Source organism: Drosophila hydei, unplaced genomic scaffold, assembly GCF_003285905.1.
Source record: "Drosophila hydei strain 15085-1641.00,03,60 unplaced genomic scaffold, DhydRS2 tig00008139-arrow-pilon, whole genome shotgun sequence".
Lineage (NCBI taxonomy): Eukaryota > Metazoa > Arthropoda > Insecta > Diptera > Drosophilidae > Drosophila > Drosophila hydei.
Window position 1 is genome coordinate 3,005,953 of NW_022045847.1, and position 20,925 is coordinate 3,026,877.

Here is a 20,925-nt window from a genome sequence, read left to right on the forward strand (position 1 = left end):
ATTTTTCACAGTTAATTAGCATAAAATAAATCATTTAAATGATTTGCAATATACTTTTATTTACAATATAATGGTTGTGCATCTTGACATTGAATAAAAAATGTATTAAATATTTTATCTTTTCTAAGCGCATATGTTTTAATATGGTATTTTCCTTAAAGAAGTTTAAAAGTGTCATCTATATTATTTGTGAACACTTTTCATTCTCCAATCTAACAAATTATCTACATTGTCTTCTTCACTGGAGCTGGATTCCAAGTCAAACTGAAATCCCTTTGGGTCTCTACGCTTATTTTTGGAAAGCGCTGTTTTTTTATCATTTATTTTTATGAACCTTTTCCAGTTTTCAATTTGTTCGTCAATTTCTTTTAAATGCCGTTTAATATTTAAGCTTTCCTGCTCCTCAGATACAATATTATTCGAAATTGTGGCTGCTTCTCTTATTTCCTTTTGAAACTTTATCCATTCCGCCTCTGGATCTTGTTCACTTCCACAGACAGCTACAGAGTTTTCATGATCAAAGAATTTCTCAGGTAATACCTGTGATTTATTATATTGAGATATTTGTGTCGCTTGATCATCATTGGACTGTATCTGAATATCTATATTAGAAATGCATTCGACTTTACGCGGTATTTCTATTGATTTAGCTGTGTTTAAGATTTCCGAACTATTCTCAATTTCAGTGCATCGTTTAGCGAGCTCAACATTCTGCTTGTGTTGTTTTGAGTTGAGATGTACCCGCCATATATTTGGCTTGATGGGCATCCTGCATATTATACATGATAAATTACCTATGGAGTCATATGTAAAATAGTAATTAAGTAAACCAATATAATATAAAAATGTTTTAGTTATTTGATGTGGGTTTTGGCAATCATGTCCATTATTGTATAAATGTACACATGTGTATATAAATACAAATATTTTAAAAAGGATATTTTGCTATGGGCGAGTCAATTCTAGTTAATTTTCTTTTCAAATCAGTCTTCCTCCGATTTTTGCAAATCAATTTATGTGTTTTATTACTCTGATCCATTTTTTATTTACAGATATACTTTGAATTAGGAATGACACAAACTATCGATATTAACATTAGCAAATGTTATAGCTGATAGCTGATAGCATAACATTGTATATATCGACAATTGTACCAGCTGCAATTGAGTTTTCCATTACCGCAAACTGTTAACTGAATACTGCATAAACAGCAAATGCACCATTTAATTTGTATTGCAAAATACAGACTGAGAATTATGCTTTTTGAATTTGATCAGTTAGGACATTTTAGATCAGATTTATCTTATTTTGATTTATTTATTTATTTTTATTTCAAAAGAATATTTTGCTATCGATTTTTTTAAAAGTTGCAACCCTATTAATCTATACGTATTGTCTGTAAACAACAAAATTTGACGCTCCGAATTAACATCTTGATAAAACATTTTTTTTACTATTAAGCATGAAAGTAAAGAAAGTAGATTATAAAAAATCTTTTAAAAAGTTAAAACAGCGTATTAAAAGCTACGTATTAGTAAGTTTAAACTATGTAATTATGAAATAGAACATGAGAAGTGCTGATCAGGATACATATTTTTTACCCTGATCCCGTTGAAGATGGGAATTCACGGAATGTTTTTGCGAAAATAACAGGCTGAATTGTCATTGACTCCATTGTATGTGGGTCTGTCACCGATTTAAAAAACAGATAGCTGCATACCAGAATTAGTACGAGCCATCATACTTTTTTGATAACTTGGAATATCAGCTGTTGCTATTCAATTATTATTAAGTAGTGAAATATAAAAATGATTGTTTTGTAATAAATTATACAAAATACATTAGATAGCAGTAAATTTTAATCAAATTAGTACTTGGAAGGAATGGCTACGTTCTTTTTTAATTAAACAGCAACCATGATTACACTTTTCTGTTTCCTATCGGTTGAACTTTAGTCTAAAACGTGAAAAACTGGCATGTCGGTTTTACATTTTCTAAATGTCGTAAGGTATTATAAGTCTGAATCTTGGTTACATGTTGTCTAATATATTTATAATTAAAAATTTTGTTGTTTTAGGAAAACGCATCTATTGTGGATGAGGTTTGCATTTTACAAAAAGAGCTGGCCGCCGCTCGATCGGAAAGACTAGCGCTAATAGAAAGACTTATGTTTTATGAAGGACTTGAAAAAGGTGCTGTAGGGCATGATCAATACTTAAATGTTGGACACATTCAGGAACACTCTAGTAAACACGTTGAGCAAAATCAAAGTGATATGGTTTATAAGGGATGCGAAAATATATTCCATGAAATGCCAACATTAAATCAGAAAATATTTCCCTTAAAATTAAATAACATTTTAGTACACTCAATTGGTGAAATAATTGCAGCAAATCCTAATTTTCATACGGCGCATTGGATATATCCAGTTGGATATGTAGCAACACGAATATATGCCCATCCCCGAGATCCGCGAAAAAAATGTGTATTTACATGTAAAATACTTAACAATGCTGGAGTTCCTCAATTTCAATTAATTCCGGACAATGATTTAGATGGAGTATTCTTCGGGGAAACGGCTAATAAATGTCATCAAGAACTACTTAATTGCATACAGGGATTTATACATGAATCCTTAAAAGCTGATTTTAAAGCAAAGGGAGAAGTATTTTTCGGCTTATCAAACCAAAAAGTCCAATTTATTTTGATGTCAGATGTAAGAATTAAACAATGTTCAAAATTTAAAGGATATATATTGAATGATGAAAACGAACGGTGTGAAAATAACGATCCAGCATTATCCTTTGAGGACCTTCAACATTATCTTAGATAATGTGCTTTTATTTAAATAAACAAATTCTTAATGAAAGCTAATCATTTCTTATACTCTAACATACATAAGTTTTTTTTTCGACAGTTCGACATATAGAAGATAAGATATTAACGATGAATTAGTTCCTAAAGCTTGCACATTAAAAAAAAAATAAATAAAAATGATACAAAGAAAATCAAATACAATGATAATATTGTCTAATCAATGGATACAATGTTCGAACGTTTTCATACCATTTAATTTGATTTCGTTTTTTGCGTTGAATTCAATTTAAATTCAGTTGGAGATAGGGTCAATATGTGAAGAAGTTGGTATTTATCCTAAGCCGTTAATTTCTCCAATCGTACATGTAGATCATATGCCGAAAATTTCATTAAAATCCATTAGGTAAAACCGAAGTTATTATTCAAAATGTTTGGCCAATTTGCAAAAGCACATGGCAGCCAGCGCCAAGCGTACACATTTTTCCTATTCGTGTGCATTATATATATATATGTTTGTATACGCTGATCCTATTGAAAATGGGAAATCGGAGTATAATGGTTTTATGCAAATGTATGTAACAGGCAGAAGGAGGCGTGGCAGACCCCATCAAGTATATATATCCTTGATCAAGACTACAAACCGAGTCGATTGAGCCCTGTCCGTCTGTCCATATGTGTGAACGCATCTATCTGAGCAGGTCGGTGTATAGCACGGGCATATCAAGTTTGTTTCATATATTCGATAGCTAATCCCATTTAATTCTTATCGAATAAAAACATGATTGAAATGCAGTTAATAAATTTTATCTCGTACACCTTAACAGCTAGAGCCTTAAAATTTTGTATTTAGCTTTATGCTTATGTTATCTAATTCTTAAAATTTGGAGATAGGGTCATTATGGGAAGGCCTTTCATATGCTGAAAATTTCAGTAAAATTCATTAAGTTAAACAGAAATTAAACAAAACGTTTCAAAAGCACTCGTCAAGCATCGCCAATTTTTCGCCGCATTTTTCCTATACATGTGCACATATGCATTCAAATATGAGTATTCTTTTTTATTCTAAGAATACTTGTACTTGCATTATCGGCTGCTACTTAAGTTCAATTTGCAACTCCGTTTACAAGCAGTGCGGTGGCGGTGTTAGTAGAGGCGGCTCTCGCAAGCGGGTAATCCCTGGATTCGAGCCTGGCGGCGAAAAAACCCGACTAGAGTTTTCCAATTTTGGAAAATATTAAGAAGTGATATAGGACTAGGATTACGATATCTTCTAGTCTTGTAAAGTTATTGTTTTGAGATTATTGCTTCAATACTGGATTTCAATTCATTTTGAAGGGGTTTCCACTGAAGCCTTGAAGCTGTTACTAATTTATTTTCTTCAGTTGCTATTGCATTATTTTCCTCAGATTTACTTGTTTTTCTATAATTACTGATTTGCTGCTCGAAATCAATTGCTTGAGATTGAATTCTACAACGTTAAATATGTTAACATTTCTCTACAGTTTTGCTTAGATTCCACTCCCATCATAAGATCGTGCATGTCAAAAAAATTAAAAATTTTTATTTAATTGTTTTTTTATTATTGTTGGCTATATTTAAAATAAATTTAGGTACTGAATATGAATCTGATGTAGTACCAGAGATGTGAATGTTTGCTGTTCCTTAATTTTTTACTTGAAGAATTTTTCTATACAATAGTGGGAAATTCTAATACTTCTAACTCCCATACCATAATACATAATGCTCCATTTCAATATTATAACAACTCTTGGTCCAGTCCATATAATTTGATTCAGGTTTTTATTATTCGTAGTTTTTGAAAATCGATAACAATAATGAATGCAAATATGATTAAATGACAATTTTAATATTTTTGACGAATTTTAATTTCGTGAAAGTAATAGGTGAGCTTAACTATCATTTTCAAAAAATACTTGTTCAGTTTTGAAGGCTGAATCAAAAAGATAGTAGATTGCAAGTGGATGCTTAGTATATATATATATTAAAGTATAAAGGAAGTCTTGATGCGAAGGGTTTCACTCGGGAATATATGACAGATTATAATGACACGCTGGCACCAGTTGCACGAATTTCAAATTTCAGCACTGTCAAGACCATATGACTTACTAGTTTATCAAATGGATGCAAAATCCGCCTTTTCAATGGAACTTTCAAAGATTAAATTTACATAATAGTTTCTAAAGGTTTGATGATGATTAAGTAAGAATATAGCAAATGTCTGACTTCCAGGATATTTGATTCTTTATTGGTATAAAATGTAACAATGTTCTGAAATATTGTTATAAGGAAGGTTCTGATTTAGTACACCCATCCCAAGCAAACTATAGTATGCGCATTTGGACTCAGGAGTATCGACTTAAGTACATCAATAATCATTCTAACTTGATTCGAAAATAACAAAAATAACGAACTCTGTCAATGTTAGTCGTGTTCTAAGGTACCTAAAAGGTATTGTTCATTAGAAATTGACATTTAACAATACTATAAATATTAATAGAATTCTTATGTTGTTGTTGATTCGGATTGGTCTGGGAATAAGACTAATAGTAGAAGTATTACTGAATTCGTATATAACATTTTTGCAAATGGGGTAATTGATCCAATAGATATTGTTAAACACATCCAAGGTATAGGAGTATTGCCAATCCTGGTAGCCACAAGCTGCACTAGTCATCATTTTGAAGAACCAACTTTTTATTCATCATAAGAAACTGGATACCTGAATCTATTCTTGAAGTAATTGTATTCTTATATAAAGTTAAAAGTTTCTTTTGATAATTTAATTTAAAAAGTTATTTTAAGTCTTGAGCTTTATTCTCAATCTATAACTTTATGGAATCGAAGATAGAAATGTATTATATTATTTTATATTATATTTGTTACTTGAAATTTATTTTATTCATTTTTATTAACCTGCGTTGGGTTGCACCGGGTTTCTTCAATCGCAAGATCGAGTGCCAGATCAGTGTTATCTCCAGAAATAAAAGTAAAAAAAAAATACAAAAAAAACTTACAAGCTCGTTAGTCAGATATACTGATTATAATTTTCAATATTTTTTGTTGAGTAACAATATCTTATGGTTTATGTAATTGGTATTTTAATTATATTGATGGTCGTAACAGCTCGAAGCAAGCTATACAGACCCCATGAAGTATATATTTTCTTGATCAGGTCGACGTAAAAGTCGATCTATAATACCATGAAATGTGAAATTTGTATAGGGCTGCCTTTAGAGCATGCAGATTGTTGTATTGTTGTAAATAATTAATAAATATTTCAGTTTTAATGTGGTTGATTAAAAACGTTATGGACATTTAGGTATGAAAGTTAGCTTTGGAGCTAGTTTTTAAATTTTGCATTTAGTTTTATGTTTACTTTATGTAATTTTGATTCTTGTTATATTTTGGATATGGTTTCCAAATTTTTCCAAATTTGTTATTTATTTTCATGAATTTTTAAATTGTCAGCTAGCACTTTTCTTAAGATTTGCAACTTTTCGTTTATTCAATGGAATGTAAAATAATTAAAGGCAGATGGGATGGGCTGCATTCATACGGACGGATAGACAGTCTACTCGACGTTTTATATACTACTTATATTATATATATATACTTTTGGAGTCTGCTATGTATTCTTTTGACTGTTACATACATTTTTATAAAACCATTATATACTGAATTCCCATTTTCAATTGGTTCAAAGTATACAATATATATAAACAATCACAATTTTGTAACAGTCTGACACCGGGTCGGGGTCCTAGTCACCAGCCAATTCGGTCAGTGAGTGGGGTGATGGAGACCGCCAGAGTGGAGCTCGTCTGCTATCCTTGGTGGCTGTGTCGCCCCTCCGCCGACGCTTTGGGATACCAAGACGAGAGGTATACATTCCTGCGATGCCGCCGATACCACCGATGCTCATGGGGATGTTATAAGTATCTCCTCAGATTCAGAGCTGGAATAGGTTCCCGTGAAATAATGGTGACGGCGGGAAAGGTAATGGATCCAGTTATATAGCAGGCGTACTCACATTTACGAGGTGAGCCGCAGGTAGATGCAGACAACCCGAATGAATGGCACATGTGCCGGCCACACTTCGAAGTCTAGTGGTCTTTGTTATCGAGTACGCCACTGATGGCCGGGTTGCCGAGTGTTTGTGTCTGTAATAGAATAAAGGCTTTAAAAAATATATATTGAGAAAAAAGTAGTAAAGGCACACTTACAGCCCTGCAAGTTAGAGGGAAAAGTTGTGTGAAACCAAAAATTAAGAAAATTAAAACCAAAAACTGTAGCGATCATCTCCAGGTAGTGCTGTGAAACAGCGGATTCCTGTTGAGAAAGAGGCAAGCAATGTAAGTAAATGGGCGCCAAATCTAAAGAAAGAGTAAGCACAACTGCTTCGTGTATCCACGAAGGAAGAGGCGAGTGTGAGGAGCGATGTAGGCATGGATGTATAAATATGAATAAGTACATATATTTGCTGTATATATCAAGCGATAATATATATATATATATATATATTATCGCTTAACACAGCGACGCGCTTATGCAAGGTTCGTCTATTTCGCTCACATAGATGCTTTTGTAACACACGGTGCTTTGACCAATGAGAGGCTGTCACGTAAGCCTGCGATTTTACCGTTGCAGCAGATCAGACGATGTTTCCGTTATTTCGGCACGAGCGCCAGGGGTGGCCCGCTCCAAAGTCGTGCAGGCTTTATGAACCTACTTATTATCTATGAGCCTGCTTATGAGCTATAAAACGCACCCGCAGCTTAGTACAATGGCAGTAAAATGAAAGTAAATTGGATAAGGCAATATGAAAGTTAAGAAAACTTTAAAGTAAGAAAACCCTAATTTTCGAGTCCACGAGACTCGAACCAAAAAAGTGCATTCTGCCTGACGCACATCGGTTCTACCAATGAACATAAAGTAGTATGTCTAGCTAAAGTAACAACCAACAACACAAACACATTTCAATCGTAATATCAATTTTTAAGATGGACAAAAATACATATTTAAAATGACGTATGCATAGGGTTATGGGCACGTTAATTGCTGTTTGCCTTGATACGTGCTTTTGTCAATTGGTCACAGATTTTGTTTAGTGACTTCAGGGTCACTTAACGAATTCTAATGAAATTGTCAGCATAAGGTCTACATTATTAGTATATTGGAATATTTGGCCGTTTAGTAAAAATGCAAATTCTTTCATATATTGGCTACATTTGTAGCTCCATAGACGTACAAGATATAATTTATTAATTTTAGAGTTTATGTGAGTGGAAAGTTAAATCTGACTATAAAGTAACTTTTATTCTTTTAGATCTAGAAGCGCAATCTTTAGCCGAAAAGTAATTTTTACGAATGTTTGGGGACATGGCGAAACCCCTAAGGGGACAACAAAAACTGTATCGTTTATACCTTTACAGTTAAAATTTGAAATTGATCGAATAAGTTATAGTTGACCTCCTCTCCTCCTCTCTCTTGACCTCCTATTCCTCGCCAAAAATGATGCCTCTTGGATCGTGTCAGATCGAAAATAACCATATGTTCCAATGTTTTAGAGTTGACAGCGTGTTGACCGTAAATGAGTGTTCTGCAGTCGGTTGTGCCCGCCTCCAGCGCTCTTCCTTGTTTTTAAGCATGTTGTGTGTATGTCCTTTAATTTATAAATTGTTTTATCATCACCAAGCCGTAATTTTCGAAAGTTGTAATCGTGATTCGACAATAGCTTGGGATTATCCTAACTCTAAACAACTCTGCTTATTTACACAGTAAGTTTCTCGAACAGCACCAAATCAAAATAATGATAAATATTTCAAATAAAGCAGTGTTGAAAATGTTAATGTGAATCTCTCAAAAAAAAATACCCTTTATATATATTGTATTGTGCTCTTATATATATAATATTGTGCCATGATGGACACAACTATTAGGGTTTCAAGTCCGACATTAATATGTATTAGTTTATCATTTGTGTTCCATCTATTTTAATTGATCTTCTCATGTTATTTTTATATTCTGATCCCATTGAAAATGGAAAATTTGGGTATAATGGTTTTGTTAAAATGTATGTAACAGGCAGAACGAGCTGTGGCAGACCCCATAATCTGTATCGTATATATTCTTGATCAGGACGGTAAGCTGAGTTGATTGATCCGCCAGTTTGCCTGTCCGTAAGTGTGAACGCGTCGAACTCAGCATCTATCTATGAGAGCTATAGACTTGACATTTTTTTGTATACCAATAAGTAAAGTAGTTTGCATATTTACGAAGCTGTCAACTACTCTCATAGAATATGTAGATTATATTCTGAAAATTTCATTGAAATCCATTAAGTAAAACCGAAGTTACTAAGGAAAACGTTTGGCCAATTTAAAAAAGCACGTGACAAGCTGCACCAAGCGCTCGCATTTTTTCTATACATGTGCACACATACATTCAAATTCATGTACTCTTTTCTGTTAGAAGAGTCGAAATTGCGATTGAATTGTCAGCTGCTAATTTAGCTGAGATTTGCAACTTCTCGAACAAGCAGTGATGGTGGTAGTATAGGTGGCGCTAGCTGTTGAGAATTTTTATTTCCGTATGCAATTTTGGTTCGTATCTTGTTGATCTAATTTCGGTTTTTATTTATTTTAGTTTGTATTTTTCTTATTGCTCGATTCTAACTATAGTAAACATTAAGAAACGCAGATAGGACTGGGATCAGGGTATCTCCTAGTCGGGCACCCCGAATAGAGCTTTCTTACTTGTTAAATTTTAGAATGCGCTTTTGGAACAGTTCTGCGTTGCGTAGTCCGATTTGGTAACATGGATTTGTGGTTGTTCGCTATTTTTCATATACAAGAAAATCATTTCATTATTATTTCGTTTTTTTTTTTTTTTTGAATACCAACCGTTGTGCCTTTATATAGGCCGGTGCTCTACGCATACTTTTTGATTTCGCAGTTAAAGGCATATGCCTCATTGCAGACTGTATGTTCAAGCAGGTGTTATAATCTTTACTGGATTAAGCATTAGAATTAACACATAATTTATTTCTTCTGTTTTAGTTGACAGCTTAATTTATAATTACTCAAGTAGAATTCAATATCATGTGCAAAAAGATCAGTTGCAACTATATCCAAAATATGAAAGAGTTTCCATTTTTACTAAGATATCACATATCCAATAGCCTATATAGATCATGTGCTTAAAATTACATTAAAATTTATTTCGTAATAAAAGTTATTAAATAAAACATTTTTTCTGTATTTGGATTATTCATATTCACAATCCATTCAAATGCGTGAATTCTTCTCAATTCTCAAAAGTGCAATTACAATTGTGTTTGAATTGTTATCTGCTTTACTTTGGAGGTGATGCGCATTGTCGATGAGAATTAGGTTTCCCGGCTATGACTGTTTTTTTTGGTATATGCATAGATCTTATTATGCAGTGGCGTGACCTACTGTATAATACTCATTCCATAAGATACAATTTTAAATGATTTGAAGGACGTGATATTTGCCTTATAATTCGTGATCTTGGGTTGGCAACATGAGTACATGTTTCAAATTTCAAGTCAATAGTATTTCACGATTTGCTACTCGTCTAGTAGCCGTATCTTAACACTAAATTTCAGGTCTCAAGCTTCAAGTGAATCTTAACACCAAATTTTACTCCGAAGTGGCGAAATGGTTTCATTCATACGCACAAATGAACAGACGGACGGACAATAATACGAGGTCAATGCTATAAATAGGTTTAACATGGTAAAGAGCCTGGGAATTGGCCATATAGTTACGACCTGAACTTTTGCTAGTTGCGATGATTCTCGACCGTCTTTCCTTCGTACTCTATATATTCTAAACACGCCATCTTGATATTTGATGCTTTTCAGCAGTTGTGTTTTCATTCAGTTGAAGATGATTGAAGTAATCAGAAACTTCTCACATCACGTCTGCTATGAACATTCGATATACAAGTTAATGTTTCTCGTCTTCACTTGTTTAGTTTTACGAAATGAAGACAAGTGTATTTTTGTTCTGTGCCGGATTAATGTTCAAGTCAAACTAAAACTAAAAATACAATAAGATTCTTATATGAAGCTAGCCCTGCCCTATATTCGCTGACACAGCGATTTCGCCAACGGATCATGTGATTCGTATATGGTACGTTGACCGCTTACCCAAGGGTTCTTGGAATTCGCTGACTGCAACATCGTTGCAGCATTATTCTGTGGAACGATCGAGTTGGGAACTTGCTTATGCACAAAAAGATATTTGAGACGTTTGACTTATTATTGGCTTATTGCTGATTGGACGTGTTAACTTCTCCCTCATTAAAGTGAAGGCCGTCCTCGGATTTCCTTAAAGAGTCAATGACAGCTCTGAGAGTGGCTTGTAGCCTATTTGCTGTCCATTTTTAATATATTTTTTTTGAAAGGAAGAATTCTGCGACCAGGAGAATGATAGTAAGTACGATGAACCCCGTAGGCCATGTTATTAGCTTTTTCTCAACGTTGTCAATGTGTTGTAAGTTTTCGAAATTTAGTCTTTGAAGGTAAGCTCAAAATTTCTTGATGACCAGTAATGTAAATGAGAGTCGATGTTGCATCGAATGTCAGCAAAAACGTGCCATGGAGAATTTGATCTGCTCCGCTGTTCATTTTTATTGTAGCCGTTTCCTCATTTAGTATGATGATCCCATCATCTATCAATTCTAGTGACTGAAGGGGACTGGGACGAGTACTACAATGTGCAATGCCTCCAGAGTGTAATTGTTGTGCGCATGTCGCTGAAGGCAACTCCTTGCAGAATGTTGAAGTGAGCGTAGCAGTGCAATTTCCAATTGGTAAAATTGTATTAACACAGTCTGCAACGTTGTTGTCGCCATTGCAATTTAATATTGTGCCATTATGTTGAACAGGAAAAATTATTATCTTTTTACATACTAAATTAGGATTAGGATATTTGATTATAAAGTGTACAAACTTATGATCTAACAAAACGTTTACATAATTAATTAAATCTGCTAATTCCATTAAATCTGTTACAGTTATAATTGAACAGTGCTCATTTAAAATTTCGTTTAGGTCTTTCAAATCGAGAATTGCTGGGTTTATTATTTGAATCTTTCCGAGTGTAATAGACAACATTATTGTCTCAAGCTCTGAAATTACAATTCTATTTCTTGCGAGTAATGTTTCGTAAAGGCGACCTGAGTCAATCTGTTTTTCTTTTGCAAATTTAACTATAGTGTTTATAGATTCTGTTAAATTATTAATTCTCTCTTGGATTTTAGTATTTATTAGTGCCTGTCTATTAATGGATTCTCTTAGTTTTTGTTGATTGAATTTTAATTCTTTAAAGTCTTCAATCTTCAGAGCTGTTCCCAGAATATTTATACTCCTTGTCTGTCTATGATGGATGTTAACTGTATCTAAAAGTTTTTTGATATGACCTATGTCTGATTCATTATTTAATTATTTTTGATCATTTAATTTAAAGAGGACCTTGTCACCTACTTGGAAGGTTCTGTTTTTTCTGTCAGTGTTGTCTTTGTAATAGTAATTTCTGTGCTATATTGAGTCTTTTCCTTATTTCTGCTTCAAATTGTGGTGAAGATGAATGTATTATATTTATTGGCTTTTCCTTTATAACAGAATGAATTGTTCTGTTATATTTTATTGTAGCTTGTAAAATTAACTTGGTTGTATCCCCTTATTGTTTTTCAAGTTTTAAGCATCTGGCAATTTCTGCGAGAGTACTATGGATTCTCTCTACTTGACCATTTGATGTACTATGGAGCGGAGGGGAATTTACAATGTCAACGTTAAAATGATTTTTTAATAGTGAATGAATCTTTCTTGAATTTAGTGATGGTTCATTGTCGCAATATACAGTTTTGGTGTGGGGGCAAAAGTTCATGAGTTGTAGAATAAGTGGTTCAATGTCCAATTGCAAATTTTGAAAATTTATCAATACAAGTTAAGAAATATTTCTTGTCTGTTGAAAAAATGTCTATGTGGAGGATTTCGCCTACTCGATTGGGAATTAGCGTTTCACTAATAAGCTTTTTTTTCGGATGCCCATATTTTGACTTATTACAAATCTTGCAATTTGCAACTATTTCACTTGCCAAACGAGTCATTTTAGGGAAAAAATAATCTTGGAGGATTTGCTTTACATTTTCCTGAACTGCTCTATGATCTCTGCAATGTTCTGCAATTATTATTTGTTTCTGCTCGGTTTTATCGAGGACATCTATGACCAACTTGTTGGAATGCCAAAATTTGGTTGAAGGGAAGGTTTCGATTAATGTGTTTTGGATAAATGCTTGTGTTGGTAAATCGCGTTTAATCGCACGTCCTTTTTAACTGCATCGCACACTTTTTCCACTAAGTTTTCTCTACTAGTGTAGCATATGAGGTGTCGTGTTTTTTGTCCGAACATAACAATAATTTTCTCAAAGGTCGTAGTGCCTTCTTCGATAATTATTTGATTTCGAAAGCAGTTCACCGGTTTGTCTGTAGACTCAATGGTGTATGTTAGCGACAATTCGCTATGTATAGTGGCCAGGTCAGATGGAGCATTTTCTTCTAGGGCATAAAGGTTTTGCCTTGAGAGAGCTTCAGCGACAAAATTTTCCTTTCCCGGCTTAAAGAAAATGTGAGCATTATGCTCATCGATGAATGATTTCCATCTCTTTATTTTCGCATTCGGATTCTTATCTGATACTGCAAATGTTAGTGGCTGGTGATCGGTATAAATGCTTAAATTTTTTACCCCATACAGATAGTTTCTCAGAGTTTTCAAAGCCCATACTATCGGAAGAAGCTCACGTTCATTTGTTGCGAAATTTAATTCATTGTCCCTTAATGTCCTAGAGATCATGGTAATTGGCTTCTTATCTTGTGATAAGACTGCACCGAGTCCAGACGATGAAGCGTCAGTTGTCAAGTCAAGGTTTCTGGTAATGAGGTTAAAGGAGCATAACGTCTTCAGAAACTAGTATGCTCTTGAGTTTCTCAAAGGTCAACTTTTGTTTTTCATTGAGGTTCACAGGGATTTTCTTTGACTGTCTGGCGCTTACTTTGTCGCCTTTTAATATGTCCGTTAGTGGTTTGGCTAAAGACGCAAAATCTTGTATAAAACATCTGCAATAGCTTGCTAAGCCAAGGAATGATCTAAGATGGAACAAAGTAGTTGGCTGCTCGAATTTGCCGATTGCTACTACTTTGCCGGGATTGGTTGTAATGCCGCCACGGGAAACTACGAATCCAAGATACTCTACTTTTTCTTTGAAAAAATGAGACTTTTCTCGTGATACCCTCATGTTAGCATTAAATAATTTGTCTAATACCCAGGCAATGTGATATACGTGGTTTTCCATGTCTTCTGAGAATATAATCTCGTCATCCACGTGAACGTAGCACGACTTGTCGATCTGTTCCCGAAGTACGTCAATTGCTCGTTGGAATATTCCAGGATCATTTTTTAGACCGAAGGGAAGTCTGCAGAATTCATTCTTCCCGTTTCCTATCGAAAATGCGGGGTTTTTTCTATCTTTCTCCGCGAGAAGGATTTGGTGATATCTCGATTTTAAGTCAAGAGTTGTGAAGTACTTTGCCTTTCATAGGTTTGAGAGAATAGCTACTATGTTCGGTATCGGATATTTGTCATCAAACGTTTTCGAATTTAGTTTTTTAAAATCAATGACAAGACGTTTTTTTTTGTTTCCCTGTTCATCAGTTACTTTTTTATCGACTACCCACACCGGATTGTTATACGGTGAACTGGATGGTCTAATAATATTATTCCTTTAATATGTTGCTTGTTTCATTATTAACGAACTCAGTTACTCCTAATGAGTACGGATAAAATTTTTTCAGTTCGAATTGTAGCAATGACGTTAGTATTGTACGGAAGAGCTTCGTTAGGATCAGCAAAAACGCCTATTTTCTCTTTCAACATGCTTTTGAATTTTTTTTCGATCTCTTGAGGAACTACTATGTTTTCTATTTCTGTAAAGTTGACATTTGCGCATTTTTGAAATTGAATTTTCTCAGATCCAGATTCAGTTTCAGAATTTCAGAATTTTATTTTTGAAAACTAGTGTTGCGTTTCCTTTATTAAGAAGATCCAGTCCCATTATTCCATCAAAGCTTAGATTTGGAAGCAAAAAAAATGTGGTTGTGGTATTAAAGAGGTACATGCGACATTTATTTTGAATTGAAGTAAAGCTATGAAGTGACTTGACCTGAAATATGTCTTTTACTTTCGTTACACCTTTTAATTCCGGAATAGGTTTAATGTAATTTTTAGAAGCGCCTGTGTCAATGAGTAGTTTTATCGTTTTACCTGATATCGTTCGCTTTACGAACAGTAGCAGGGAACTGTGTCTAAAAAAATCAGCTCTTGTAGTTGATCCTCGTCATTAATGTCTGGTACCTCGGATTCTGCAACTGCTTGGTATTCCTGCTCTACATTTTCTGAGTTTCCTTCTTGAGAGATATGATTTACTCTCTGTTGCTTTGGGCCTGAGTATCTAGCTGTTCCACTATTTGTTCTTTTCAGAAATTGGTTTTGATAAGAGACATTAGGGAAGTTACCTTGATTTGCTTGGGTTGGTTGTCTGAATCTAGAAGAAGTATCAATTTCCATTGTGGCGGTTCTTGTTTTTGACCTCGGTTATTAAATTGTGGCTTTTGTTTATAGAAAGGATTTTTCCCTAGATGCAAGCTATTTTCTGGAGTAAAATTTTTTTGATGTCTTTGCCCGTAACGTTGAGCTTTTCCTTACTGTTTCTTGAAAAACTACTTGCAAACTGGAACCGTTCGTGATTAGATTCTACTTCTTGGGCTAAAGCCAGAGCAGATGGTAAATCTTTTGGTCTTGCCGAAAAAAGAATACCACTAAGGGATTTCTTAGCCCCTGAAATAAATACTCTCAATGCGTCAGATCTATATTTCTCGTTCATTGAAGTAGGCAACTGATATTCATAAGTGATTATTGTCTTATTTGTTAGAAGTGTTAACTTTTTTCTATTTCCCCATAATATTGGATTATCGTAAGGTTCTTGTTCAATTATATAGACAGGCCGCTTATCGGCGTATGTAAAGTCGAGTCTGTTGATAATCGCCTTGAAATTTAATGGTGTGCTATATGAAGATAATACCATATCGGCAGGACCCCATACTTTATTCCTAATTATGCCTAATGCCTGGTAATGTCTTGAGCTGCCTACATAGCCCTCAAAAACTTTATATGCTGTGTGTGCGGCTGTACGCCATGAAACATATGCTTCGATTTTTCCGTCGTTGGGTACAGATTTTACCATATCTAGACTTTCCTCACACTTAACATTGCAATCTATTACTGCATCTTCAAAAACTTTGACCTCAGGTACGGACACTGCTGTTTTCTGTAATTCTTTTTTCATCTCTTCCATCTGTCTTTTAAATATTGCTGCTTGGGTTTCAAGTGCAGAATTTACGGCATACTCAAGCAGACTTCTAATAGTTGTTTCGTCAAAATGCATTTTTGTTTTTACTTGATTTAGTGTTAATCTGTCTTTTAAATCTCCTATTAGTTCTTCTAACTCGGTGTCAACTTCCTCAACTTTACGATTACTCATAAGATTTTCACTGTTTCTATATTTAAAATGTTGCATGCAAAGATTCAAATCTTAAACACTTGAAGTGGATTTACTTTATATTTAGTATATTTTATTATTATTTTTTAGATGAGTACTCCACTTACATGACTTTCTCAGCTTTTGCCTGTTTTGTTGTTAGCTTAAATAATTATTTTTTTTTGTTTGCGTTGTTTTGTTTTCTTCTGTTGCAGTTCCCGCGATCCAGTTAATGTTTCTCGTCTTCACTTGTTTAGTTTTACGAAATGAAGACAAATGTATTTTTGTTCTGTGCCGGTTTAATGTTCAAATCAAACTAAAACTAAAAATACAATAAGATTCTTATATGAAGCTAGCCCTTGAGAAGTTTGGCTTATTGCTGATTAAACGTGTTAACTTACATAAATCACACCACTTTGTAACAAGTGACGTAATTTTTTAGGTATTTACGTATTTTTATACTGTCTACTCTGTTGACACGAAATGGTTAGAATATCCAGGGCAAATTAATGCACCACCTTGAAAATTAAATTCTGATGACCCCATTTTAAACACTTCTCTAGCCGACGTCTGCAACTTTTTGGTTTGCACGTGACTGTTATGATTTTGCTGCCCCAACAGAACTCGAAACTTGTTGATAGCGTGGAGCTTTATTTTATTATGTTATTTTTTATTTTATTTTATGTGGTGAGGCCCAGTGTGCGAGTTGAGCCTTTCGGTTTCACAATGACGCTAATTTATTTAAGAACAAGGCTAAATCGAAAAATCTCGTGTTGTATCTCTTAGAGTAAATTTGTACGGAGCAGGTGGGTAACTAATGCAATCAATGGCTCGAAAGCTTGCCAGAAAGTGAAACAATTGTTTAATAGGTTTCGTCTATTTTTCAGCTTACGCCTATCGAGAGAAGCTCGGATAAGTTCGTTCTTTAATAATATAAACACTAAGCCTAAAAAGGCAGGTGGTGCTGCTATGGAAGCCACGTTAGGTGGGGGAGTGTAGTCATTAGATATCAATCAATGTATTGTGGCTGATTTCACCACACGGTAGCCGCAATGATTGATTGCAGATTGTGTAGACTACTTTAGTGTTTTCACACGGTGGGCTTGCAATTGTTTTCAGTAACTGTATTTTAAGTAACGAGGTTCGTCAGGAAGAGAAATTTTCCCTACTAGATTTCAATAGTATAAATGTTAAACTAAGTTTCCTTGCAGCAGAATGGCCAAGAATGGTAAACTGACTATTATAAAGAAAAAAACAACAAAGAAAGCTCTAGTCTCTAAGAAAGCTCTTGTTGTTGGGAATTTCAGACTGCGGAATTGAAGTATTTTTGGGCTATTGTTGGGGTTCTTGAGCGCAGCGAGAATTATGTAACAACATTGTTGTTAACTTTTCCTTCTTTAAGTCCGACATGTCTCCAAGTTGGTTTCTCTTTATTATATTTTTTTTGAAGTACGGGACGTCATTGATCTCTGAATCTTTCCACTTGTCCGTTTCCGAATTTAGCGACTTTTCGTTGTCCATCACAATACACTTTGGTATTCCGTAATAGAATTCTTTAATATCCTGGATAGCTTTTGATTTGATAATTTTGGCCTGAGCTAATTTTGAGAATTTATCTAGTGCTGTTAGTACCAATACTTTTTCCGTTGAGTAAATGTCTACATGGATGATTTGTCCTGGATTCTGTGGATTGGGGGTTTCTTTTAATTCTGGAATCGTAGGATGTCTATCGTATTTGTGTTCTTTACATATCCTGCACTGTTTGATAAGATTCATAATTTTCTCCTTGATTTTGGAGAAGTAACATTTTTTTGAAAATTGTGCCTTATTTTTTGCTATGCCACGATAGGCCCTATTGTGTTCTTTAAGTATTTCTGCTTGCTCGATGTCTGTTAAAATGTCTTTTACAAGTAATGACGTGAATCTGATTTTATAGTTTTTGAAGTGTAAATGTTCAGGCATGAACATACTGTAGTATATTTAATAACATATAGATAAGTCCCGAAGCAGTGTAGAGTATTCTACATATAAATGCGTCATATGCCTAACATATGATAGTGTATACCAAATACGCATATAGTCCCATTTTTCCCTACGCATAAACATAGGGTGAGCGCAAAGATAAACAATAGGAATATGATCAGCCACTTAAGTGTGGTCTGACCAGCAGCGTGGGAGATGCCGCGTACGCACTTTGCCTAAGGTCTATGCCGCTTGCCTAATGTTTATGCCATATGCAAATAAGTATATACAAGCTATATATATGAAACTACATAGCGGAGAGCATAGTATGTTCCCCACTTGGAGCTCCACTCAACCGCAGAACTCATTACATAATGTACTTAGGCTTAGAGATGAAATACGCATGAGCCAGGGTATAAGAACTCTTGCTCAGACGAATAAAGATCATTACACAACTGAACACCACCACAGTTATTTGTATTCACATTTTTTGTTCCTTCGAGTAAACTCCACAAGGCTTCGTTTGTGACATTTTGGTCCTTCGAGTAAACTCCACAAGGCTTCGTTTGTGACATTTTGGTTCTTCGAGTAAACTCCACAAGACTTCGTTTGTGACATTTTGATCTACAAGGCTACGTTTGGACGACAAGTGTGAAAGACAGGCCGTCTTTTGCACATACGAGGGAGCATCAGCGAGCCACTCGATGACGACCAGCTGATGTAATAAGGAAATTCTTCCGAGGCGAACAAAAATTTTATTTAAATATAAGTAAAATATTGTTAAATCGAGCGGAACCCTTTCTGCCCGATAGTAGTGTGGCCCGTAAAGCCGTACAACGAATAGGTAGGAAGATCACTGCGATGATCGAATAGGGAAAATAGACGTAATAACAATACATACTACAAAATACCTTTGGCTTGCCAATTCAAGCTGTGAGTAGAGGCACAGCACGATCAACCAGGCGATCCTGTGGAACAAAGTCCAGTCAACGCTCACGGATTAAGAGGCAAAATACGACAAATTTGCCTTCGACATCGATGAGATCGATGAGCTGGAATGCAATGTCAGCTTACTCACAAACAAACTAAACAGAAGAGTAGCTGGCTTGCAAAATACACAAGAAGACGTTTCAGAGCTACCAAAAGTGGATCTTCCTCACTTCAATAGAAGTCCCAAAGAGTGGCCGACGTTCTTCGAGTTATTATCTGAGGTGATTCACAACAGGAGAGATATCAGGGACACAAGGAAGCTTAATTACCTGAAGTCATGCCTTAAGGGAGAAGCCAAAATGGTCGTAGGCCCTTTATTAATTGGCTCGTCTGCTAACTACAACTCGGCCTGGGAACTAATATGCAAGCGCTACGAAAATACGCGCAAAAATACATGGAACTGCTGAAGAACAATGATGAAGGCAGTATCCGCAAGTTCTTGGACACAGCAACAGAATGCATTCTCATTATCAAAGAAAAGGGTAAATTTGGTAATGAAGTTGACGCTCTAATCGCTCAAATTCTGTTGCGACGATTCTCTACGGAAGTCCTACAACTTTACGAGCAACACGTAAAAAAGGCCAGAGAAATTCAGTCCTTGGACGATGTACTAGAGTTTATTAAGCAACTGTATAGCTCAATAGACTCAGTGCAAAAAAGCGCCGCCCATACCTCAAGGGAAGCAAAGACAACGAGCCACGATAGATACCGTTTTTGCCAATTGACTGGACATGAAATAACCAGGTGTCAGAAATTTAAAGCTGAGCCGGTTAAAAAACGCAAGGAGTTTGTGTTCAAAAACTCGCTTTGCTACAAATGTCTAGGCAGCCACAGCGTTAAAGATTGCATAAAGAATTGGACTTGTAATCATTGCACCAAAGCAAAAAACCCTAATATCTGAAGAAGCTGCACAACAGTTAAAACTGCGCCGAACTAAACGGAACGTGGAAGTTCAAGGAATTTCGCAAAATGTAGAAATTCTTAAGAATAGTGTTTGCTTAACAATCAAACCCCGGTTTAAAAGCAAATTCATCACCACAACGCAGGCACTTGTTATGCCAAAACTTCAGAGAGCTCTACCGACCAAGAAAATTGACATGGATGTCAATAAGGATTGGATGGGCTGCGAGCTAGCTGACCAACATTTTAACGAGCCCAGTCGAATTGACGTTGTCATTTGCGTTGATTTACTTCCCTTAATAATGTTGGGAAAAGTAAAGAAAATCAACGAAACCCTGGGACAAGACCGAACTTGGATGGATTGTTTCTGGCATTATTATGGATTATGGAACAAGGTAATCAGCGCATCAACAACGATGTGCCTGGACGTCCCAGAGAACTCTGGGAAGCATCGAAAAATTGGGTTGCTATACAGACGGAGACACAGGCCACGGATTAAGAGGAAAAACCAGAGGCAGCAATTGCTAGCTGTCGCATTTTCTGGCCCCCCGCAGAATGTTTAGGCATGAACATACTGTAGTATATTTAATAACATATTAATAAGTCCCGAAG

General features: G+C 35.0%; 3 protein-coding genes across 3 annotated transcripts in view; 1 reads left to right on the forward strand and 2 right to left on the reverse strand.

The window, feature by feature from the left end:
* Positions 1-69: 69 nt before the first annotated feature.
* On the reverse strand, positions 70-1,088 carry LOC111600843 (zinc finger protein 830). Its single transcript, XM_023317148.1, has 2 exons — positions 942-1,088; positions 70-808 (listed from the first exon to the last, which is right to left on the reverse strand). The coding sequence occupies exons 1-2, from the start codon at positions 1,037-1,039 to the stop codon at positions 184-186; spliced, it is 723 nt and encodes a 240-aa protein (XP_023172916.1). The 5' UTR covers positions 1,040-1,088; the 3' UTR covers positions 70-183.
* Positions 1,089-1,379: 291 nt separating this feature from the next.
* On the forward strand, positions 1,380-2,871 carry LOC111600840 (transforming growth factor beta regulator 1). The gene is made up of 2 exons (XM_023317145.2): positions 1,380-1,534; positions 2,078-2,871. The coding sequence occupies exons 1-2, from the start codon at positions 1,463-1,465 to the stop codon at positions 2,831-2,833; spliced, it is 828 nt and encodes a 275-aa protein (XP_023172913.1). The 5' UTR covers positions 1,380-1,462; the 3' UTR covers positions 2,834-2,871.
* A 3,700-nt stretch (positions 2,872-6,571) lies between these two features.
* LOC111600841 (forkhead box protein P1) overlaps positions 6,572-20,925 on the reverse strand; it is a 77,649-nt gene continuing 63,295 nt past the window's right edge. The window contains exons 9-11 of the mRNA XM_023317146.2: positions 7,062-7,167; positions 6,869-6,998; positions 6,572-6,793 (exon numbers count right to left, since the gene is read on the reverse strand). The gene's annotated coding sequence lies outside the window, so the exon portion shown is untranslated. The remainder of the gene's footprint in view (positions 6,794-6,868; positions 6,999-7,061; positions 7,168-20,925) is intronic.

Bases quoted from the DNA above. Each gene is read 5' to 3' on its own strand.
- LOC111600843 (XM_023317148.1), bottom strand. From the start codon at position 1,039: ATGGATCAGAGTAATAAAACACATAAATTGATTTGCAAAAATCGGAGG. The intron at 809-941 runs ATATCCTTTTTA...TTACTATTTTAC, and splicing joins ATTGACTCGCCCATAGCAAA to ATATGACTCCATAGGTAATT.
- LOC111600840 (XM_023317145.2), top strand. From the start codon at position 1,463: ATGAAAGTAAAGAAAGTAGATTATAAAAAATCTTTTAAAAAGTTAAAA. The intron at 1,535-2,077 runs GTAAGTTTAAAC...TTGTTGTTTTAG, and splicing joins GTATTAAAAGCTACGTATTA to GAAAACGCATCTATTGTGGA.